Source organism: Heterodontus francisci, unplaced genomic scaffold (assembly GCF_036365525.1).
Source record: "Heterodontus francisci isolate sHetFra1 unplaced genomic scaffold, sHetFra1.hap1 HAP1_SCAFFOLD_769, whole genome shotgun sequence".
Lineage (NCBI taxonomy): Eukaryota > Metazoa > Chordata > Chondrichthyes > Heterodontiformes > Heterodontidae > Heterodontus > Heterodontus francisci.
Window position 1 is genome coordinate 45,285 of NW_027142097.1, and position 25,368 is coordinate 70,652.

The following is a 25,368-nucleotide window of genomic DNA, read 5'->3' on the forward strand; positions in this document are numbered from 1 at the left end:
TGGATTCCCAGCTCCCTTTACATTCCCTGCTGGAGTTCCAGTTCCCTTTACATTCCCTCTTCTTGTACAAGCTCCCATTATACTTCCTCCTAGTTTACCAGCTCCCTTTTCATTCCCAGCTGGAGACCTAATTCCCATTACATTCCCTATTGGAGTCCCAGTACCCTTTATACTTGCTGCTGTAATCCCTCTTCCTTTTACATCCTCTTCTGAAGTCCCAGCTCTCCTTTTATTCTCTCCTGAATTCTAGTTCCCAATACACTCCCAGCTGGTGTTCGAGTCCCCTTTACATTCCCGCTCATCTTCCAGCTCCCATTACACTGCCAGCTGGTATTGCAGCTCCCATTACACTCCCAGATGGAGTCTCAGTTCCCGTTACATTCCCAGCTGGAATTCCAGTTCCCATTGCATTCCCAGATGGTGTCCCAGTTCCATTTCCATTCACTGCTGGCATCCGAGCTCCCATTACATTCCCTCCTGAATTCCAGTTCCCATTACACTCCCCAGTGGAGTCTAAGTCCCCCTTATACTCCCTGCTGGAATTCAAGTTTCCGTTACACTCCCCGCTAGCGTCCAGCTCTGATTACATTCATTGCTGGAATTCCAGTTCCCTTTACTTCCCTGCTGGCTTCCCAGCTCCCATTACATTCCCAGATGGAATTCCACTTCCCATTGTGTTCCTAGATGGAATGCCTGTGCCCATTACATTCCCAGATGGAGACCCATTTCCCATTATATTCCAACTGGAGTCCCAGGTCCCATTGCATTCTCTGCTGGTGTACCAATTCCTATTACATCCCCAACTGGAGTCCCAGTTCCCTTGCACTCCTAGCTGGAGTCTCAGTTCCCGTTACTCTCCCTCCTGGAATTCCTGTTCCCTTTACATTCCCTGCTGGAGTTCCATTTCTCATTACATTCCCTTCTGGTGTACCAGTTCCCACTACATTGCCTGCTGATCTCCCAGCTCCCATTGCATTCCCTGCAGGAGTCCCATTTTCATTAAACTCCCAGCTGGAATTCCTGTTTCCATTACACTCCCCGCTGGATTCCTAGCTCCCATTGCATTCCCTCCTGAATTCCAGTTCCCATTACACTCCCAGGTGGAATTCCAGTTCCTATTACGCTCCCCCTCTGGAGTCCAAGTTCCCATTGCATTCCCAGTGGAGTCCCAGCTCCATTACTCTCCCAGCTGGAATATGTCACTGTGTATATCTGTGAGTGCCTCATTAAATCCAATCATGGTACTTAAAGGACAGTATCTCCATTGAGCTTGCATTGCTCAGATGCTTTGCCCGGCCCCACTATCTTCCCCATTAGACAGGTGCATACTGTGGACAGAGGGCTGAACTCGTGATCCAGAGTGACTCCAAAGCAGAGACTACACAACAGGGCTGGGGCCCAAAATCCAATCCCAATTCTCTCCAGCTGCACGCTGACAGTTCAGAGAGGCCTCGGCTTTCTAGTTCGGTCCTAGTCAGATGGTTTGAAATGGGTTGTTATCTTGATTTGACTGCCTGTTTATTTTGACAGGTTATGCTACAGCGGGGGATCTGCGGACTCTGTCTACAGCCTACCCCATGTTAAAGGATGTGGTGCAGCTCACAGCAGGAGTATTGGACCTTTTAAATGTGCATAAAGAGGTTTGTTGTTGGTCTGCAGGTCAGACTTCTTGTTTAGATTTGAGTTTGGTGTTGGTCATGGCCTTTCTTTCAACCCCTCTAGCTCACGTGGCCATTGACTGAGTGGCAAACTGGCTGCTCCTGGCTATGGCCATGCTGCTCTACACCCGGGTGCTTGAGAGTGTCCAGCACACCATTCATTTGGCCTGCCACCATGTCATTGCTACTCCAGGTCAGACTAGGCTCCTCAGCTTCTTGAGTAAGTACATGGTGTATAAAGGACTGAGGCATGCACAGTAAGCTTGTCCCTGCATTGATGGCTGGTCTCAGCCGAGGCCTGGCAGGGCTCCAGGGATCGAGTGGGGGAGTGAGAATGACTGGATTGCTCTGTTCAAGTCTATTATGTGGTACTTTGTCAAATGCCTTTTGGAAGTCCATAACACACAACATTGACCCCACTACTCTCATCACCCCTTTCTGTTACTTCAAAGAGCTCAATTAAGCTAGTCAAACACAATTTTACTTTAACAAATCTGTGCTGACTTACATACGAATATGCAAATCAGGAGCAGGAGTAGGCCACTCGGCTCCTCAAGCCTGCTCCACCATTCAATAAGATCATGGCTGATCTGATTGTAACCTCAACTCCACATTCCCACCTACCCCATATAACCTTTCACCCCCTTGCTTATCAAAAATCTATCTACCTCTGCCTTAAAAATAGTCAAAGACTCTGCTTCCACCGCCTTTTAAGGAAGAGAGTTCCAAAGACTCACGACCCTCGATGCCAAAAAGTTACCGACATAAGGACATAGAACTAGGAGCAGGAGTAGGCAATTCAGCCCCTCGAGCCTGCTCCGCCATTCAATATGATCATGGCTGATCTCATCTCGGCCTCAACTCCTCTTTTCTGCCCGTTCTCCATAACCCTTCAACCCATTACTAATTAAAAATCTGTCTATCTCCACCTTAAATTTACTCAATGTCCCAGCATCCACTGCACTCTGGGGTAGTGAATTCCACAGACTCACTACCCTTTGAGAGAAGTAATTTCTCCTCATCTCTGTTTTAAATCTGCTACCCCTTATCCTAAAATTATGACCTCTCATTCTGGATTGCACTACAAGAGGAAACATCCTCTCTACGTCTACTTTGTCAATCCCCTTTATCATCTTATATACCTCAATTAGATCTCCTCTCATTCTTCTAAACTCTAGAGAGTAAAGGCCTAAACTGCTCAATCTCTCTTCATAAGACAAACTCCTCATCTCTGGAATCAATCTAGTGAACCTCCTCTGAACTGCCTCCCATGCAACTACATCCCTCCTCAAGTAAGGGGACCAAAACTGTATGCAATACTCCAGGTGTGGTCTCACTAATGCTTTGTACAGTTGCAGCAACACTTCCCTACTTTTATATTCTATTCCTTTAGCAATAAATGCCAAAATTCCATTTGCCTTCCCTATTACCTGCTGTACCTGCAGACTAGTTTTCAGCGATTCATGCACGAGGGCACCCAGATCCCTCTGCACTGAAGCACTCTGATGTTTTTCCCCATTTAGATAATTTGCCTTTCTATTCTTCCAACCTAAATGGATAATCTCACACTTCTCCACTTTAAACTCCATCTGCCAAATTTTGGCCCATTCACCTAATCTATCCATTTGTAAATTTCTTATTTCTTTATTGCAGCTAACTATTCCACCTATTTTAGTGTCATCTGCAAATTTGGCTATAGTACCTTCTATCCCTGCATCCAAGTCATTAATGTAGATTGTAAATAGTTGGGCCCGAGGACTGAACCCTGTGGCACCCCACTAGTTACATCTTGCCAGCCAGAAAAAGACCCATTTATCCTGACTCTCTGTTTTCTGTTGGTTAGCCAGTCCTCTATCCCATGTGATCTTACCTTGCGTATTAACTTTTTGTGCGGCACCTAATCAAATGACTTCTGGAAGTCGAGATAGACTACATCTACAGGATCCCCATTATCCACTTGTTACATCTTCAAAGAACTCTAGCAAATTAGGCAAACATGATTTACCCTTCATAAAACCATTCTGACTCTGATGGATTGCGTTTTGACTTTCTAAATGTCCTGTTATTAATTCCTTAATAATAGATTCTAACAATTTCCCAATGACAGATCTTAAACTAACTGGTCTATAGTTTCCTACTTTCTTCCTCCCTCCCTTTTTGAATAATTAGCATTTTTCCAATCCACTGGAACCTTCCCCGCATCCAGAGAATTTTGGAATATTGTAACCAATGGATCCACTATCTCTGCTACCACTTCCTTTAAGAGCCTAGGATATAGGCCATCAGGTCCTGGGGACTTGTCTGCCTTCAATCCCAACAGTTTGCTCTGTACTTTTTCCCTAGTGATGATGATTTGTTCTAAGTTCCTCCCTTTCTATAACCTCTGCATTACCTGTTAATATTGGGATGGTACTAGTGTCCTCCACCGTGAAAACTGAGGCAAAATACTGATTTAGTGTCTCTGTCATTTCTGTGTTCCCCACTATTAACTCCCCAGTCACATCCTCCAAGGGACCAACATTCACTTTAGCTATTCTCTTCCCTTTTATATACTTATAGAAGCTTTTGCTGTCTGTTTTTATATTTTGTGCCAGTTTTCTTTCATAATTTACCTTTGCTCTTTTTATTACTTTTTTAGTAACACTTTGTTGATCTTTGAAAGTCTCCCAATCTTCTAGCCTGTCACTGGCCTTTGCAATATGGCCTTAGTTTTTGTCTTTATGTTATCCTTAACTTCCTTGCTTAGCCATGGATGTCTTTTCCCACCTTACAATCTTTCTTCCTCTCTGGAATATATTTATTATTGTCCGCAATAACCTTTGGTGTGGCACCTTATCAAATGCCTTCAGGAAATCTAAGTACAGTACATCCACCGGTTCCCCTTTATCCATAGCACTTCCTCAAAGAACTTCAATAAATCAGTTAAGCACAATTTCAGTTCGCAAAACCATGTTGCCTCTGCCTGATTACCTTGAATTTTTCCGAATGCCTTTAATAATGTCTTTAATAATAGCTTCTAACATTTTCCCAATGGCAGTAGTTTCCTGCTTTCTGTCTCCCTCCCTTTTTGAATAAAGGAGTTACATTGGCTATTTTACAATCTCATGGAACCTTCCCCGAATCTAGGGAATTTTGGAAAATCAAAACCAAAGCATCAACTATCTCACCAGCCACTTCTTTTAAAACCCCTAGGATGAAGTCCATCAGGACCCGGGGACTTGTTCAGTACATCTTCCCTGGTGATTGTAATTTTCTTGAGTTCTTCCCTCCCTTTCATTTCCTGATTTACAGCTATTTCTGGGATGTTACCTGTATCCCTTATAGTGAAGACAAATGCAAAATATCTGTTCAATTCATCTGCCATCTCCTTATTTTCCATTATTAATTCCCCAGACTCACTTTTTCTGTAGGACCAATGCTCACTTTGTTAACTCTTTTTAAAATATCTATAGAAACTCTTACTATCTGTCTTTATATTTCTTGCCAGCTTTCTCTCGTACTCTAATTTTTCCCTCCTTATTAATCTTTTAGTCATTCTTTGCTGCTTTTTATATTCTGTCCAACCTTCTGATCTGCCACCTATCTTTGTACAATTGTATGCTTTTTCTTTAAGTTTGATACCACCTTTAACTTTTTTTCGTTAACCACAGGTGGTGGGTCTTCCCCTGGGAATTTTTCTTTCTCATTGGAATGTACCTATTCTGTGTATTCTGAAATATCCCCTTAAATGTTTGGCACTGCATCTCTGTTGACCTATCCCTTAACTCTATTTTGCTAGCTCTGCTTTCATGCCCTCATAATTGCCCTTATTTAAGACTCACTCTTCTCTCCCTCAAACTGAATGTAAAATTCAATCATATTATGATTGCTGCTGCCTAGGGGCTAGGACTTTCATTTATAAACTCACACTTTTACATATGAACAGGTATGAGTGACTGCCCTTGACATCAAGGCAGCATTTAACTGAACATGTCATCAAGGAGCCCTAGCAAAACTGAAGTCAATGGGAATCGGGGGAAAACTCAAAACTCTCCGCTGGTTGAAGTCATACCTAACGCAAAGGAAGATGGTTGTGGTTGTTGGAGGTCAATCATCTGAGCTCCAGGACATCACTGCAGGAGTTCCTCAGGGTAGTGTCTTAGGCCCAACCATCTTCAGCTGCTTCATCAATGACCTTCCTTCTATCATAAGGTCAGAAGTGGGGATATTCACTGATGATTGCACAATGTTCAGCACCATTCGTGACTCCTGAGGCAATCTGTGTAGAAATGCAGCAAGACCTGGACAATATCTAGGCTTGGGCTGATAAGTGGCAAGTAACATTCATGCCACACAAGTGCCAGGCAATGACCATCTCCAACAAGTGAGAATCTAACCATCTCCCCTTGACATTCAATGGCATTACCATCGCTGAATCCCCCACTATCAACATCCTAGGGGGCCACCATTGACCAGAAACTGAACTGGAGTAGCCATATAAATACCTTGGCTACAAGAGCAGGTCAGAGGCGAGGAATCCTGCGGCAAGTAACTCACCTGACTCCCCAAAGCCTGTCCACCATCTACAAGGCACAAGTCAGGAGTGCAATGGAATACTGTCCACTTGCCTGGATGGGTGCAGCTCCAACAAGAAGCTCGACACCATCCAGGACAAAGCAGCCCGCGAGATTGGCACCCCATCCACAAACATTCACTCCCTCCACCATTGACGCACAGTGGCAGCAGTGTGTACCATCTACAAGATGCACTGCAGCAACGCACCAAGGCTCCTTAGACAGCACCTTCCAAACCCGCGACCTCTACCACCTAGAAGAACAAGGACAGCAAATGCATGGGAACACCACCACCTCCCCTCCAAGTCACACACCATCCTGACTTGGAGCTATATCGCCGTTTCTTCACTGTTGCTGGGTCAGAATCCTGGAACTCCCTTCCTACCTTACATGGACTGCAGCGGTTCAAGAAGGCAGTTCACCACCACCTTCTCAAGGGCAATTAGGGATGGGCAATAAATTCTGGCCTTGCCAGCGATGCTCACATCCCATGAATGAATAAAAGAAAATACGAACTAGGAGCAGAAGTAGGCCATCTGGCCTCTCCAGGCTGCTTCGCCATTCAATAAGATCATGGCTGATCTGTTGGTGCCTCAAATTTCACTCTCCCTTCTACCCCTGATAACCTTAGATTCCCTTACCTAACAAGAATCTATCTACCCCTACCTTAAAATTGTTCAATGACCCCGCCTCCACCACCTGAGGCAGAAAGTTCCATAGTTGCACAACCCTCTGAGAAAAGAAAATTCTCCTCATCTCTGTCCTAAAAGGGTGACCCCTAATTTTAAAGCAGTGCCCACTGGTTCTGGACTCCCCCCCACAAGAGAAACCACCCTTTCCACATCCACCTTGCCAAAACCGTTCAGGATCTTATATACTTCAATTAAGTCTCCCCTCACTTTTCTAAACTCCAGTGAAAACAAGCCCAGTCTGTCCAACCTTTGCTCATAAGACAGCCCACTCATTCCAGGTATCAATCTAGTAAACCTCCTCTGAACCGCCTCCACGCATTCACATCCTTCCTTAAATAAGGAGACCAAAACTGCACATAGTATTTGAGATGTGGTCTCACCAATGCCTTGTATGACTGAAGCATAACATCCTTACTTTTATTTTCAATTTCTCATAATAAAGGATAGCATTCCATTAGACTTCTTTATTATATAATATAGTTGGTAGTTTTTTTTAGGGAATCAAGCTCCCTCGTGTAAATAATCTAATTTTTGGGTAATTTAAGGGGATAAATTAAGGGTAAGTCATGGTAGGGCAGCTCGGCAGCGTGGAGTGCTCCTCCTGTGCAATGTGGGAAGTCAGGGACACTGCCAGTGTCCAGGGCGAACATGTGTGCAAGAAGTGTCTGCAGCTACTCGAAATCCGCATTTCGGATCTGGAGCAGTGGCTGGAGATGCTGTGGAGCATCCGCGAGGCTGAGATCATCATGGATAGCATGTACAGGGAGGTGGTCACACCACAGGTAAAGACATTGGTACCAACAACATAGGTAGAAAGAGGGATGAGGTCCTGCAACAAGAATTTAGGGAGCTAGGTGGCAGATTAAAAAGCAGAACCTCAAAGGTTGTAATCTCTGCATTACTCCTGGTGCCACATGCTAAGGAGAATAGGAATAGGAGGATAGAGCAGATGAATGTGTTGCTGAGGAGATGGTGCAGAAGGGAGGACTTTAGTTTCCTGGGTCACTGGGTCTGTTTCTGCAAAGGTGGGACCTGTACAAGTTGGAAGGGTTGCACCCGAACTGGAACGGGACCAACGTCCTTGCTGGGAGGTTTGCTAGTGCTGTTGACGGGGGTGGGGGGGGGGGGGGTGCGGTTTAAACTAATTTGGCAGGGGAATGGGATACAGAGTGGAGGTACAGTAGGGGGTGATGCACAGTCAAATATAGAAGAGAGAAAGTCAGTCTGGAAGGCAGAGCAAATATAGACCTGTTAAGGCACAAGTGAAAAATGCAAGGCTGGATTGCATCTATTTTAATGCAAGGAGTCTTACGAGTAAGGCAGATGAATTGAGGGCATTGATTAGCACATGGGAATATGATATTGCTATCACAGAGACATGGTTGAGGGAGAGGCAGTACTGGCAGCTCAATATTCCAAGGTATAGAATCTTTAGGCGTGACAGGGAAGGGGATAAATGAGGAGGTGGCATTGCACTGTTGATCAAGGAGTCAGTTACTGCAGTAAGGAGGGATGCTATCTTTGAAGGTTCCTGAAATGAGGCCATATGGGGAGAACTTAAAAACAAAAAGGGGGCAATCACTTGGCTGGGAGTGTACTACAGGCCTCCAAGTCAGGGAGAGATAGAGGAGCAGATATGTAGGCAAATCTCAGAGAGGTATAAAAATAATAGGGTAATAATAGGGGATTTCAACTTCCCCAATATCAACTGGGATAGTCTAAGTCCAAAGGCTTAAAGGGGGCGGAATTCTTAAAATGCATGCAGGAGAGCTTTTTGAGCCAGCACATAGAAAGTCCTGCAAGAAAAGGGGCGGTACTGGACCTAATCCTAGAGAATGAAGCCAGATAAGTGATAGAAGAGTCAGTGGGGGAGCATTTTGTGGAAAGTGACCATGACTCTGTAAGATTTAAGGTAGTTATGGAAAAGGACAAAGATGGACCGGAAATAAATTACTACCAGTGCCACTGCTGGTCAGAGTCGAAATAGCAGGATATATCGGATGAATACTTGGCTGAAGAGATGGTGTGAGGGGGAGGGTTTTAGATTCCTGGGACATTGGGAGCGGTTCTGGGGGAGGTGGGACCAGTACAAACTGGACGGGTTACACCTAGGCAGGACCGGGACTGATGTCCTAGGGGGAGTATTTGCTGGAGAGGTTGGGGAGGGTTTAAACTAAAATGGCAGGGGGATGGGAACCTTTGCAAGGAATCAGAGAAGGGTGGATCAAAGACAAGAACAAAAGATAGTAAGGGGAATAAGAAAAGTGATAGGCACAGAAATCAAGGGCCAGAATCAAACACGGCCACAGTGAAAAATAGTGGGAAGGGGACAAGTAACGTTAAAATAACAAGCCTTAAGACTTTGTGCCTTAACCCGCGGAGCATTCGCAATAAAGTGGATGAATTAATCGCGCAAATAGATGTAAACGGGTATGATATAGGTGGGATTATGGAGACATGGCTGCAAGGTGACCAGGGATAGGAAATGAACGTCCAGAGGTATTCAGTATTTAGGAAGGACAGACAAAAAGCAGAAGGCGGTGGAGTTGCACTGCTGGTTAAAGAGGTAATTAACGCAACAGTGAGGAAGGATATTAGCTCTGACGATGTGGAATCTGTATGGGTAGAGCTGAGAAACACAAAGGGGCAAAAAACGTTAGTGAAGGTTGTATATAGACCCCCAAACTGTAGTGGTGATGCTGGGAATGGCATTAAACAGGAAATTAGAGATGCGTGCGATAAAGGAACATCTGTAATTATGGGTGATTTTGATCTACATATAGATTGGGCAAATCAAATTAGTCACAATACTGTCGTGAAGGAATTCATGGAGTGTATACGGGATGGTTTTCTGGACTGATATGTTGAGGAACCAACGAGAGAACAGGCTATCCTAGACTGGGTATTATGTAATGAGAGAGGAATAATTGACAGTCTAGTTGTGCGAGACCGCTTGGGGATGAATGATCATAATATGATAGAATTCTTCATCAAGATGGAGAGTGACGTAGTTGATTCTGAGACTAGGGTCCTGAATCTTAATAAAGGAAACTACGAAGGTGTGAGGCGTGAGTTGGCTGTGATGGATTGGGAAACTTTAGTTAAAGGGATGACAATGGATAGGCAATGGCAAACATTCAAAGAGCGCATGGATGAACTGCAACATTTGTTTATTGCTCTCTGGCACAAAAGTAAAACTGGAAAGGTAGCCAAACCGTGGCTTGCAAAGGAAATTAGAGATAGCATTCGATCCAAGGAAGAGGCATACAAATTCGCCAGAAAAAACAACAGACCTGAGGATTGGGAGCAGTTCAGAATTCAGCAAAGGAGGACCAAGGGATTGTTTATGAAGGGGAAGATAGAGTAAGCTTGCGGGGAACATTAGAAATTTTTACAGCCAGTTTTTTAGATATGTGAAGAGAAAAAGATTGGTGAAGACAAATGTAGGTCCCTTACAGTCAGAAACAGGGGAATTTATTATGGGGAACAAAGAAATGGCTGACCAACTAAATGCATACTTTGGTTCTGTCTTCACAAAGGAGGACACTAATACCAGACCAGAAATGTTGGGGAACACAGAGTTTAGTGAGAAGGAGGAATTGAAGGGAATCAGTTTTAGTGGAGAAATGGTGTTGGGGAGATTGATGGGATTGAAGGCCGATAAATCCCCAGGACCTGATAATCTCCATCCCAGAGTCCTTAAGGAAGTGGCCTTAGAAATACTGGATGCATTGGTGGTCATCTTCCAAGGTTCTATAGACTCTGGAACAGTTCCTACAGATTGGGGGGGGTAGCTAATGTAACCCCACTATTTAAAAAGGGTGGTAGAGAGAAAACAGGGAATTATAGACCAGTCAGCCTGATGTCGATAGTGGGGAAAGTTCTAGAGTACGTTATAAAAGATTTTATAGCAGAGCACTTGGAGAACAGTGGTAGAATCAGACAGAGTCAGCATGGATTTACGGAAGGGAAATCATGCTTGACAAGTCTACTAGAATTCTTCGAGAATGTAACTAGTAGAGTTGATGAGGGGGAGCCAGTGGATGTGGTTTATTTGGACTTTCAGAAGGCTTTCGACAAAGTCCCACTCAAGAGATTAGCGTGTAAAATTAAAACACATGGAATTGGGGGTAGTGTATTGCAATGGATAGAAAATTGGTTGGCAGACAGGAAACAAAGAGCAGGAATAAACGGGTCTTTATCCGAATGGCAGGCATTGATTAGTGGGGTACTGCAGGGATCGGTGCTAGGACCCCAGCTATTCACAATATATATGAATGATTTAGATGAGGGAACTAAATGTAATATCTCCAAATTTGCAGTTGACTCAAAACTGGGTGGGAGGGTGAGCTGTGAGGAGGATGCAGAGAGGCTTCAAGTTGATTTGGACAAATTACGTGAGTGGGCAAATGCATGGCAGATGCAGCATAATGTGGATAAACTTTGGTAGCAAAAACAGGAAGGCAGATTATTATCTGAACAGCGAAAAACTGAGAGAGGGGAATATGCAATGAGACCTGGGTGTTCTTGTACACCAGTCGCTGAAGGTGCAACAGGCGGTAAAAAAAGCAAATGGTATGTTGGCCTTCATAACGAGAGGATTCGAGTACAGGAGCAGGGATGTCTTGCTGCAATTATAGAGGGCCTTGGTGAGGCCACACCTGGAATATTGTGTGCAGTTTTGATCATCTTATCTGAGGAAGGATGTTATTGCGATAGAGGGAGTGCAGCAAAGGTTTACCAGATTGATTCCTGGGATGGTGGGACTGACATATGAGGAGAGATTGAGTTGGTTAGGATTATATTCGCTAGAGTTCAGAAGAGTGAGGGGAGGACCTCATAGAAACCTATAAAATTCTTACAGGACTTGACAGGATAGATGCAGGAAGGATGTTCCCGATGTTGGAGGAGTCCAGAACCAGGGGCCATAAGCCAAGGATACAGGGTAAACCTTTCAGGACTGAGATGAGGAGAAATTTCTTCACCCAGAGAGTGGTGAGCCTGTGGAATTCGTTACCACAGAAAGCGGTTGAGGCCAAAACATTGTATGTTTTCAAGGAGTTAGATATAGCTCTTGGTCTAAAGGGATCAAAGGGTATGGGGTGAAAGCGGGAACAGGTTACTGAGTTGGGTGATCAGCCATGATCATAATGAATGGCGGAGCAGGCTCGAAGGGCCGAATGGCCTACTCCTGCTCCTATTTTTTATGTTTCTATTTTTCTATAAAGGTACAGAATTGGGGGAAGGCCGATTTTAATATGATAAAACAGGATCTGAATAAGGTGGACTGGGAGCAGCTACTTATAGGAAAGCCTACATCAGACCAGTGGGAGTTATTCGAAGAAGATATAATGAGAGTTCAGGGCCAACATGTTCCTGTTAAGGTGAAGGGTAGGACCAACAAGTCCGGGGAACCCTGGGACTGACATATGAGGAGAGATTGAGTTGGTTAGGATTATATTCGCTAGAGTTCAGAAGAGTGAGGGGAGGACCTCATAGAAACCTATAAAATTCTTACAGGACTTGACAGGATAGATGCAGGAAGGATGTTCCCGATGTTGGAGGAGTCCAGAACCAGGGGCCATAAGCCAAGGATACAGGGTAAACCTTTCAGGACTGAGATGAGGAGAAATTTCTTCACCCAGAGAGTGGTGAGCCTGTGGAATTCGTTACCACAGAAAGCGGTTGAGGCCAAAACATTGTATGTTTTCAAGGAGTTAGATATAGCTCTTGGTCTAAAGGGATCAAAGGGTATGGGGTGAAAGCGTGAACAGGTTACTGAGTTGGGTGATCAGCCATGATCATAATGAATGGCGGAGCAGGCTCGAAGGGCCGAATGGCCTACTCCTGCTCCTATTTTTTATGTTTCTATTTTTCTATAAAGGTACAGAATTGGGGGAAGGCCGATTTTAATATGATAAAACAGGATCTGAATAAGGTGGACTGGGAGCAGCTACTTATAGGAAAGCCTACATCAGACCAGTGGGAGTTATTCGAAGAAGATATAATGAGAGTTCAGGGCCAACATGTTCCTGTTAAGGTGAAGGGTAGGACCAACAAGTCCGGGGAACCCTGGTTATCAAGGGATATAGAGAATTGGATAAGGAAAAAAAAGGAGGATTATGATAGATTCAGAACGCTGAAAACAGCGGAGACCCTAGAGGAGTATAGAAAGTTAGGGGGGGTACTTAAAAAAGTAATTCGGAGAGCGAAGAGGGGCCATGAAAAAACACTGGTGGGCAAGATAAAGGAAAATTCCAAGGCGTTTTCTAAGTATATTAATGGCAAGAGGATAACCAGGGAAAGAGTAGGGCCCATTAGTGACCAAAGTGGCAATCTGTGTGTGGAGCCGGAGGACAGAGGTGAGGTTTAAATTATTACTTTTCAGCTGTGTTCACTATGGAGAAGGACGATGTAGGTGTATATCTCGGGGAGGGGGATTGTGATATACTTGAACATATTAGCATTGAAAGGAAGGAAGTATTAGCTGTTTTAGCAGGCTTAAAAGTGGATATATCCCCAGGCCCAGATGAGATGTATCCCAGGCTGTTATGTGAGGCAAGGGAGGAGATAGCAGGGCTCTGACACAAATTTTCAAATCCTCTCTGGCCACAGGAGAGGTACCAGAGGACTGGGGGACAGTGAATGTGGTACCATTATTCAAGAATGGTAGCAGGGATAAACCAAGTGATTACCGGCCGGTGAGTCTAACATCAGTGGTAGGGAAACTATTGGAAAAACTTCTGAGGGGCAGGATTAATTTACACTTGGAGAGGCAGGGATTAATCAGGGATAGTCAGCATGGCTTTGTTAGGGGGAGATTATGTCTAACTAACTTGATTGAATTTTTCGAGGCGGTAACTGGATGTGTAGATGAGGGTAAAGCATTTGATGTAGTCTACATGGACTTCAGTAAGGCTTTTGATAAGGTCCCACATGGGAGATTGGTGAAGAAGGTAAGAGCCCCTGGGATCCAGGGCAATTTGGCAAATTGAATCTAAATTTGGCTTAGTGGCAGGAGGCAGAGGGTGATGGTCAAGGGTTGTTTTTGCAAGTGGAAGCCTGTGACCAGTGGTGTGCCACAGGGATCAGTGCTTGGGACCCTTACTGTTTGTAGTGTACATTAATGATTTAGACGTGAATATAGGAGGTATGATCAGTAAGTTTGTAGATGACACGAAAATTGGTGGTGTCGTAAATAGTGAGGAGGAAAGCCTTAGATTGCAGGACGATATGGATGGGCTGGTAAGATGGGCGGAGCTGTGGCAAATGGAATTTAATCCTGAGAAATTAGGTGATGCATTTTGGGAGGATTAACAAGGCAAGGGAATATACAATGGATGGTAGGACCCTAGGAAGTATAGAGGGACCTTGGTGTACTTGTCCATAGATCACTGAAGGCAGCAGCACAGATAGATAAGGTAGTTAGGAAGGCATATGGAATACTTTCCTTTATTAGCCGAGACACAGAATATAAGCACAGGGAGGTTGTGATGGAGCTGTATAAAACACTAGTTTGGCCACAGCTGGAGTACGGTGTACAGTTCTGGTCACAACACTATAGGAAGGATGTGATTGCACTGGAGAAGGTGCAGAGGAAATTCACTCGGATGTTGCCTGGGCTGGAGCATTTCAGCCAAGGAGAGAGACTGGAAAGACTGGGGTTGTTTTCCTTAGAGCAGAGAAGGCTGAGGGGGGACCTGATTGAGGTATACAAAATTATGAGGGGCATTGATAGGTTAGATAGGAAGAAACTTTTTCCCTTAGCTGAGGTGTCAATAACTAGGGGGCATAGATTTCAGGTAAGGGGCAGGAGGTTTAGAGGGGATGTGAGGAAAACAATTTTCACCCAGAGGGTGGTTGGAACTTGAAACACACTGCCTGAAAGGGTGGCAGAAGCAGGACCCCTCACAACATTTGAGAAGTATTTAGATGAGCACTTGAAACTCCGTCGGGCCAATTGTTGGGAAATGGGATTAGAATAGATAGGTGCTTGATGGCCGGCACAGACACGATGGGTCGAAGGGCCTGTTTCTGTGCTGTATAACTCTATGACTCTATTACTTGCTGTACCTATATGCTAACTTTTTGTGACACATGCACTAGAACACCTAGATCCCTCTGCACCTTGGAGTTCTACAGTCGTTCTCCAATTTAAGTAATACTCTACTTTTTTATTCTTCCTGCTAAAGTGAACAACTTCACATTTTCCCACATTATAATCCATCTGCCAGATATTTTCCCACTCACTCAACCTATCTATATCGGTCTGCAACCTCGCTATGTCCTCTTCACAACATACTTTCCTACATATGTGTCATCTGCAAATTTAGCTACCATGCCATTGCTCCCCTCATCTACTTCATCGATATAAATTGTAAAGTGTTGAGGCCCCAGCACAGACCCCATCAGGACTCCACTCGTCACATCCTGCCAATGACAAAAGGACCCATTTAAACATACTTTCTGTTTTCTGCCAGCCAGCCAATCTTCTCTCCATGCTCCCCCATTTGTGCAATAACTTTTTATGTGGCACTTTGTCAAATGCCTTCTGAAAATCAAAGTACAGTACGTCAAAATGCTCCCCTTTATCCATGGCACATGTCACACCTTCCCCACGACAGACGTCATGCTATAACTGGCCTATAGTTACCTGTTTTCTGCCTCCACACCCCACCCCCCTTCTTGAATAGAGGGGTTATATTTGCTATTTTCCAGTCAGATTTCCAGAATCTAGCGAATTTTGAAAAACTAACACCAACGCATCTACTACTTCATTAGCCACCTCTTTTAAGACCCTCGGATAAAGCCCATCAGGACTTGGGGACTTGTCAGCCCGCATCTCCATCAGTTTGGTCAGTACAGCTTCCCTTGTGATTGTTGTTTCACCAAGTTCCTCTCTTCCTTCCGCCTCCTGATTTACAGCTACTACTGGAATGTTTTTTGTATCCTCTATAGTGAAGACAGAAGCAAAATATTTGTTCATTTCATTTGCCATTTCCTTATTATCTACTACTAACTCCCCATTCTCACTCTAGAGGACCAGCACTCACTTTACTTACTCTTTTCCTTTTTAAATACTAATGCAAATTCATTTTATCCGAGATGTCTCTAAAAGTTTCCCCACTACTGCTGACTGGTCTGTATTTGCTGGGTATATCCCTCTTCCCTATTTTGAATAAGGGTGTAACATTGTCAATCATCCAGTCCTCTGGCACTGCTCCCATATCCAAAGCGGATTGGAAAATTATGGCCAGCACCTCTGCACTTCCTCCCTTACTTCCCTCATTAATCGCGGATGCATCACAATTGGACAAGGTAACTTTTCTATTTTGAGGACTGCCAACCTTTGAAGTACCTCCTCTTGATTTTTATCTTGTCCAATATCACTGATGCCTCCTCCTTTGCTGCTATATTGACAGTATCCTTTTCCATGGTCAGCCCCACCTTTCCTTTGACAACCATTTTACTATTTGTGTTTATTAAAGACTTTTTGGGTTCCCTTTTATGTTAATCAGTAATTTATTCACTTATTATTTCTTTGCCCCTTGTATTCCCTCTTTTACAGAAAAATGGAGTAAGGAAAAATAAGAGTAACAGCCCCAAACTTGTATTTCCCATCTCTGAGTAAGATTGTCAGTTGATGCTGAATTAGAGAGAGTGAGTGCGAGGAACCTGCACTAGTAGGACCTGTACTGAGACCACCCTTTCTGAATGATTGATTGAAATGTATGAGTTCTGTGTTCAGCTGCAGAAAGTCCCAGTTTGGAGACAGGACGACAGGAGAGGGGTGGATGTGCTGATGTCAGTAGAGGATGGCGCGAACCCGGGGAACAGACACCGTGAGAAGGGGCTCAGTCTCCTTGTGCAGTACGTGCTGGGGAAGCCATTGGATAAAACAGAACAGTTATCCAACTGGGAAAAGCGGCCTCTCCGACTCAAACAAATCATCTATGCAGGTGAGCAGCTCCTTATCATCTCACTATGCCATTGTTACCCACTTCTTGTGGCAAATATGCTCATTGGGAAGTCTTTGTGCCCGGAAACCGCTTCCACTTCTTTAGAGTCCTCTTCTTTTTGAGTTGTAATGATCTGGTATGAGAAATATCTTTGAACCATTAGAAATTGGAGACCAATAAAAACAGGAGGCCTTGGCCTGATTGTCCGTTGTCTGGTGACATCTTGAACATGAAAGCTGGTGAGTGTCTGAGCTTCCTGAGGGGAGTCTTATGTTTGATGCTGGGTTATGCACCCTGTAGTGTCAGCTGTGGCTCAGTGGTCCCACTCACCTCTTAGTTAGAAGATCATGGGTTTAGGTCCCATTCCAGAGACTTGAGCCTATAATGTAGGCAGACACACCCGAGCAGTACCAATGTATTGCTGCACTGTCAGAGGTGCCATCTTTCAGATAAGATGTTATACGTCTCACTTAGGTAGCTGCAAAAGACTCCATGGCGCTATTTGAAGAAGAGCAGGGGAGTTCTCCCCAGTGTTCTGGCCAACATCTCCCATGATCTCTGCTGGGAATTGCACCAATGGAGGTGGGGCTTGGTCTCAGCTGTGATGCTGATGTATGAAGATCCTGCCATCATTTGCCCGCTTGAAACTTACCAACCTGGATGGGATACTAGAGAGGATTTGGTGCGTGTGGGACTAAACCCCCATGAGAATCAGTGCCTATGGAACTGTAAACCCCAGTGAGAGTCAGTGTCTGTGGAACTGTAAACCCCAGTGAGAGTCAGTGCCAGTGGAACTGTAAACCCCAGTAAGAGTCAGTGTCTGTGGAACTGTAAACCCCAGTGAGAGTCAGTGTCTGTGGAATTGTAAACCCCAGTGAGAGTCAGTGTCTGTGGAACTGTAAACCCCAGTGAGAGTCAGTGCCAGTGGAACTGTAAACCCCAGTAAGAGTCAGTGTCTGTGGAACTGTAAACCCCAGTGAGAGTCAGTGCCTGTGGAACTGTACCCAATATCTTCAGGAGATAAAGAAACAAGAAATGAGAAGAGGGGAAGTATTTAAAGAGGTGACTGTTGTTTTGTGCTCTGCAGCGGCCGATGCCTACTGCCTGCTGGATATTTATGATGTCCTGCGTCAGGACCCACAACGGTTCGGACTGAGCCCCTGCCTTGAAGACTGCGTGATGTTGAAAATGGAGAAGAGGGGAAGGGAAAAGAAGCCAAAGAGAAACAAGAGCAGTCCCACCATCCCAGTCCAGGTAGGAGACAGCACAGCCAGATAAAATTCATCAACTATCAAGAAGTATTTGTGTGTAATCCAAGGGCATGGAGTACTGATGGGATGAACAACTGGGACGGGTTAACGGAGAGGGAGGGATGCAGTGCCAGAGAAGGTTGCAGCGATGCAGTGGGAGAGGGCAGAGAGGGAGGGGTGCAGCGGCAGTGGGCAGGTTCAGCACTGGTTAGATACAGAGTAAAGTGGATTAAGATTTCAGAGATGGATTAATGGATGTGAGTAATGTTGCAGAGTTTGAAATAGCTGTTTTTGTTGCTGGATAGATTATGGGGTCTGATGCTTAGTGTATGTTTTCAGGGAGGGGGGTTTGCAGTAAGGGCAAAAGAGCAGGGTTTGGCCCAGTAATCCTACCTTGCTGATTATTAAAATGTGCTACTGATATTGCAAGCTTCTTCTCAGACACAATTTGACACTTTTTACTTGTTCATTGTGTGCAGGCCCCGCAGCCAGCCTCGAAAAAGAAACCATTGTTCCCCCCACTATCAACTTCAGAATTCAGTGTCATCTGTGACAACATGTTGCAGGGCTTGGGCCGATACCTCCGCTGTCTCGGAGTCGATGTGAAGATTCTGGAGAATGGAGATGACCACAGGAAGGCTGCTGAGGTGAGACAGAGTGGGGTGAGAGGGTGAGGGAAGGAAGCGGGGAGAGGCTGACTGGGAAAGTGGAGAGATGGTGAGGGGGGAAGAAAGAAAAGAGTGAGGGGTGAAGGGGAGAGTAGGGGAGGGAGGATGAGGGTTGAAGGGAGAGGGAGGGGAACAGGGTGCAAGGGAAGGAGGAGAGCTAGGTGGGGGAGGAAGGCTGTGAGGGTAAGCGGAAATTGAGAGAAGGGGAGTGGTGCGGGGAAAGGAGAGCGCGGTTGAGGGGCAAGAAGGGGAAGAGAGAGGGGGGAGCAGGATGTGAGGAAAGGGCGAGAGAGGGTGAGCGAAGAATGGGAGATTGAGAAAGGGAAAGTGGGTGCGGGGGTGAAGGGGGTGTTGGTACGGATATAATTTAATCTATTGTGGCTGCAAAGTGGTGATTTACAGAATGAGTCAGTTATCATTAAATTGCAGTGTGTAGAGTAAGGCTGATAGCAGGGTTCCTGCCCTCAGTGTGGATTGCCCTTATGGGAGTCAATGGGCGATGGTCACTCTCGGGCATCAAGTGGGGTTACATTTACAGTGGTTTTGGTTTTAGTTTAGTTTAGAGATATAGCACTGAAACAGGCCCTTCGGCCCACCGAGTCTGTGCCGACCATCAACCACCCATTTATACGAATCCTAGACTAATCCCATATTCCTAACACATCCCCACCTGTCCCTATATTTCCCTACCACCTACCTATACTAGGGGCAATTTATAATGGCCAACTTACCTATCAACCTGCAAGTCTTTTAGCTTGTGGGAGGAAACCTTTTGATTATTCATGCGATGCTAAGTTTCCAGCTGCGGGTCACTGTACAGTCTTAGCTGGGATTCCATTGTAGAGAAGGTTACAGTACAAGATACATCCAGGGAGAGGAAAAAATACCAGAGAACATTGCTGAGAAAAGGGGAAAATCGATAAAGTTGCAAGAGAGCCCCATAGAAACAGTGAGGTTCTGTGGGCAGTGGTCACACTAATTATGGCTCTGAATCTGTGGGCAGTGGTCACTCTTATTCTGAGTGTGATTCCATGGGCATTGGTCACTCTCTTACCATAAATGTGTTTCTATGGATAATCCCCACTCTTACTATGATCATAATTCTTTGGCCAGTGGTCACTCTTGGTGTGAGTGTGATTCTATGGGCAGTTGTCACTCTTGGTGTGAGTGTGATTCTATGGGCAGTTGTCACTCTTGGTGTGAGTGTGATTCTGTGGACAGTGGTCACTTTTTTGCTGTGAGTGTGATTCCATGGGCAGTGGTGTGAGAGTGGACCTCCATTGACCATGATCTTACTGATGATCCTGTCATTTATCTGCTGTGTTCTGACCACCAACTGTTCTCCCTTCCTCATCCAATATCAGAGCGCATCCAACACTCCCTTCAAGGACAACTGTCTAGTTTGCATGTAAGGGGCACTGTAACCAGCTCTCCCATTCTGATGCCCCATCATTGGCCAGAAACAGGTTTGGAGACAATGGGCTGGATTTTGTTCCGGCAACAGGGGTTTAGGTGGCGGGCCGGAAGGCTGGGGGGTTCCTTGCCTCGGCCCTTCGTCGGACCTTCGGTGCAATCTAACAGCGGGCAGCCAATTAACAGCCCTCTGTCAGGATGCTGTCCCTTTAAGGGATGAGTTCCCACCTCCGGCCAATCGGAGGGCCGGCAGTTGTGCAGTACTGGCAGCGCCACTGGGAGTAGTGGCCACTGCCGGTACTGCAGTAGGCCCTGCAGTACCAAGGACTGCTGGAGACCCTGGGAGAGGTATTTGGAGTGGGGTCGCTGGGGCCATTCAGGCAGGCCCAGGAGGGGGTGGTTGGTGAGGGTGGGGGTGTCTTTTGGGGGCGGGGGGGGGGGCAGCCATCACCACTGGGGGACCTTCTGGAAGCCCTGGATTGCCTCCAAAGAGGGGACCCACCCCGTCCCCGCTCGGTGGCCATCAGGTTTTACCTGGTGGTATCTCCCTGCAGCTGCAGGCCCAATTGAGTTAGAGGCGGAAAGAGACCCTTAAGTGGCCATTTAACCCATATGGGTTCACATAGCAATACCTTTTGTTTGGAGGAGGTGAGTGGAGTTAAAGGAGAAGTTGTTCAATCTGAGGACAAATGAGGTTAATAACATGCTCAGCTGTGACATACCCCATGATGGAATTCCCTGCTGACCCGCTGGGAGCAGAATGAACATGATGAGTGACCACTGGATAAGGCAGCAGTGATCACAGAATCACAGAATAATACAGCGCAGGAGAGGCCCTTCGGCCCATCGAATCTGCACGGATGCATTAAAGACACCTGACCTGTCTACCTAATCCCATTTGCCAGCACTTGGCCCATAGCCTTGAATGTTATGACGTGCCAAGTGCTCATCCAGGTAATTTTTAAAGGATGTGAAGCAACCTGCATCTATCACCCTCCCAGGCAGTGCATTCCAGACTGTCACCACCCTCTGAGTAAAAAAAGTTCTTCCTCAAATCTCCCTTAAACCTCCTGCCCCTCACCTTAAACTTGTGTCCCCTCGTAACTGACCCTTCAACTAAGGGGAACAGCTGCTCCCTATCCACCCTGTCCATGCCCCTCATAATCTTGTATACCTCGGTCAGGTCACCCCCTCAGTCTTCTCTGCTCCAGCGAAAACAACCCAAGCCTATCCAACCTCTCTTCATAGCTTAAATGTTCCATCCCAGGCATTATCCTGGTGAATCACCTCTGCACCCCTTCCAGTGAAATCACATCCTTCCTATAATGTGGCGACCAGAATTGCACACAGTACTGCAGCTGTGGCCTTACCAAAGTTCTTTACAACTCCAACATGACCTCCCTGCTTTTGTAATCTATGCCTCAATTGATAAAGACAAGTGTCCCATGTGCCTTTTTCACCACCCTATTAACCTGCCCTTCTGCCTTCAGGAATCTATGGACAAACACGCCAAGGTCCCTTTGTTCCTCGGAACTTCCCAGTGTCAGGCCATTCATTGAATACTTCCATGTCACATTACTCCTTCCAAAGTGTATCACCTCACACTTTTCAGGGTTAAATTCCATCTGCCACTTTTCTGCCCATTTGACCATCCCGTCTATATCTCACTGTTAACCACTCAACCAATCTTTGTGTCATCCGCGAACTTACTGATCCTACCCCCAACATAGTCATCTATGTCGTTTATATAAATGACAAGCAATAGGGGACCCACAACAGATCCCTGTGGTACGCCACTGGACACTGGCTTCCAGTCACTAAAACAGCCGTCTGTCATCACTCTCTGTCTCCTGCAGCTAAGCCAATTTTGAATCCACCTTATCAAGTTACCCTGTATCCCATGTACATTTGCTTTCTTGATAAGTCTCCCATGTGGGACCTTGTCAAAGGGTTTGCTGAAATCCATGTAAACTACATCAGCTGCACTACCCTCGTCTACACACCTGGTCACATTCTCAAAAAATTCAGTCAAATTTGTTAGGCTTGACTTCCCTCTGACAAAGCCATGCTGACTATTCCTAATCAAATTTTGCCCCTCCAAGTGGAGATAGATTCTGTCCTCCAAAATTTTTCCAATAGTTTCCCTACCATTGACGTGAGACTCACTGGTCTATAGTTCCCTGGCTTATCTCTACAACCTTTCTTAAATAGTGGGACCACATTAGCTGTTCTCCAGTCCTCTGGCACCTCCCCGGTGGCCAGAGAGGAATTAAAAATTTGGGTCAGAGCCCCTGCAATCTCCACCCTCGCCTCCCACAGCATCTTGGGACACAAATCATCCAGACCTGGAGATTTGTCCACTTTTAAGCCTGCCAAAACCTCCAATACCTTGTCACTCCCTATGACAATTCGCTCAAGAACCTCACAGTCTCTCTCTCCGAGTTCCATATCTACTTCCTCATTTCTTTCTCCATAACCAGCTTAAATTGTATCATGTTGTGGTCGCTATCACCAAAATGCACCCCCACCAACACATCAATCACCTGTCCGGCTTCATTCCCCGGAATTAGGTCCAGCACTGCACCCTCCCTTGTTGGATGCTCTACATATTGAGCTAAAAAGTTCTCCTGTATACATTTTAAGAACTCCACTCCATCTAAGCCCTTAACACGATGACTATCCCAATTAATGTTGGGAAAGTTGAAATCACCTAATATAATTAGCCTATTATTATTTTTACACACCTCTGCGAATTGCGCACATATTTGCTCCTCAATTTCCCGCTGACTATCTGGGGGTCTATAATAAACACGTACCAATGTGGCTGTCCCTTTTTTATTCCTAAACTCTACCCATAAAGCTTCATTTGATGCCCCCTCCAAGGTATCATCTCTCCTGACTGCAGTAACTGATTCATAACTAATATTGCAACGCCTCCTCCTCTTTTACCCCCTCCTCTGTCTCGCCTGAAGATTCTATATCCCGGGATATTGAGCTGCCAATCCTGCCCCTCCCTCAACCATGTCTCCGTGATGGCTACTATATCACAGTTCCACGTGTCAATCCTTGCCCTTAACTCATCCGTTTTACCTGTAATACTCCTGGCATTAAAGTAGAGGCCATCCATCCTGGTCTTTTTCCCTTGAAACTTACTTCCACTGTATTCCCTCTGACTTGTTTGCTTTCCTGTGTTTAGCTGTGTCCCTATTCTGCTGGGAGTCTGCGTCCCCTCCCCCTGCCAAATTATTTTAAACTCCTCTCAACAGCACTAGCAAACCCGCCAGTGAGGATGTTCGTCCCCCTCTGGTTCAGATGTAGACCGTCCCGCTTGTACAGGTCCCACCTTCCCCAGAAACGGTCCCTGTGGTCCAGGAATGCCTGTGGAATCGAGGCTGAGCTGGGATGGGGTGGGAGTGAATTGGAAGGCACTATTTGTATCTACTGGGGGTTGTATAAGAATTGTAAAAGTGTGCTTGATGTTGGTAATGAGGCTTTGAGTTTACTGCACCTCATGCTTTAGTTGGTGCTCGCTGTGTGTTCCTTTCTCCCTATTACAATAGGAGATGCATTATAACCATGGAAAATGTGCACAGACTGTGAAAGTGACAAAGAACATTCAGTACTTGGTGGGTCATATTACAAGTGCCAACATACCACTGTTTAAATTGGACATTTAGGAAAAACATCACATCATTTTGACTGGACATGGTTGTCAATGATGCAATGGCTCAGGAGTGAAGCAGTCATTGGCTAAAATATCACTGACTGAGACTAATGGTTTGGCTGCTGAAGTCTTTCTGCTCTGGTACTGGACTTAACACAGTACATTTACACAACATTATGAGACAAAGCCGAGCCCAGTCCTGGCCTTACTCCAGGTCTGAACATGCACTTCCCAGCTGGAGTGATGGGCGACAATCAGGAGCAGGATCTGCATCTGTACCCCCAGAGGGGCTCTGACCAATTTTAATCACCGAAATGGTGCTCAACTCACTCATCCACTCAGACTAGGAGTGGAACTTGTGATTTTCTGGTCTGTGGAGCTCAGTACCATGCGAAGCAGGATATTTACTGGGATATGCTAGTGTACATGGCTCAGTACCACATGGGCGGGGCCCATTTCAGGAGTAATGCAGCATTACAATCACGACTACATTTAAGCAATACTTCACTAGGTGCTTTGGGCATTCTGAGGATGCGGAAGGTTGCAATATTTACCAAAAGTTCTAACTAGTTTTCTCAGGTCTACAGTGTCCTCAACAGGAGTGTTCCTTCCAGCTCTATAGGCACCCAGCTGTTGGCCCACAATTTACCGCCATTCTTCCCCAACCCTTACTGTTCTCTTCCCCCCCGCCACCTGCTTCCCATTCTGCCCCCAGGATTCAGGTGGTGCCCACTGTCTGAGAGCCAAGTGGGTTAAGTAGGAAGCAGTGAACAGCCTGTGGCGGGGCGATGAACCCCAACAGCTCATCCCAATTATTGAGGTAATGCCGTCAGGCCGTCCTCTCTGGGCGCCTGCTGCGGTCATGCCTTTTTGGTGCCTCTAGTCAGCAACTAATCCCATTGTGTCTAAACAGAAGTCCTGATTCAAGCCGTGTTGTTGTTGAGATGACAGGCTCCTTTGGTTTTGTTTGTGTTTATTATTCATACTTGCTCTTGTTCTGTCCATGGTTGTGTGCACGTTACACAGCTGTGACTGCAGGTGCGGGGTCTACCAGTACAGATCCACATGACTGAGAGCTACTTCCTTCCTTGATCAGGCTGGAGTGCAGAGTGAGGGGGTACATGCTGACCTTGGGCACTATGGGTCCAACACACCTATAGACTGGGCTTGGAGAGAGGGTGGGGTGGAAGCGAGTGGCATTTCACAGCCAGAAGTTCAAGAAGGGTGAAAGAGGTATCAGAAGTGTAAGACAACAGGCGGAGATGGGATGTAGTAATAGGGGGAAGAAGGATAGTGGGGACTGAGGTGGGGGTGGTGTGGGGGGGATGGTAGGAGAGGGGAGTGTAGGAGTGGGGAATTGTAGGTACTGTACACAATTTACATACTTTTGGTGCTTTCCGCATTGTTGTTGATTTGCCTACTTTAGGTTTTGTATTGACCCATTGCTGTATATTGTATCTGTGGGTTATTTAGGTCACTGTGGGACATTGCAGGTGATCTTCCAACCCCTC

The 25,368-nt window shown here is 45.7% G+C and overlaps 1 protein-coding gene across 1 annotated transcript in view; it reads left to right on the plus strand.

The window, feature by feature from the left end:
* LOC137366520 (exonuclease mut-7 homolog) overlaps positions 1 to 25,368 on the plus strand; it is a 282,638-nt gene that overhangs the window by 13,888 nt on the left and 243,382 nt on the right. The window contains exons 5-8 of the mRNA XM_068028316.1: positions 1,531 to 1,640; positions 16,652 to 16,862; positions 17,950 to 18,116; positions 18,592 to 18,759. Coding sequence (XP_067884417.1) covers positions 1,531 to 1,640; positions 16,652 to 16,862; positions 17,950 to 18,116; positions 18,592 to 18,759 — 656 coding nt within the window. The remainder of the gene's footprint in view (positions 1 to 1,530; positions 1,641 to 16,651; positions 16,863 to 17,949; positions 18,117 to 18,591; positions 18,760 to 25,368) is intronic.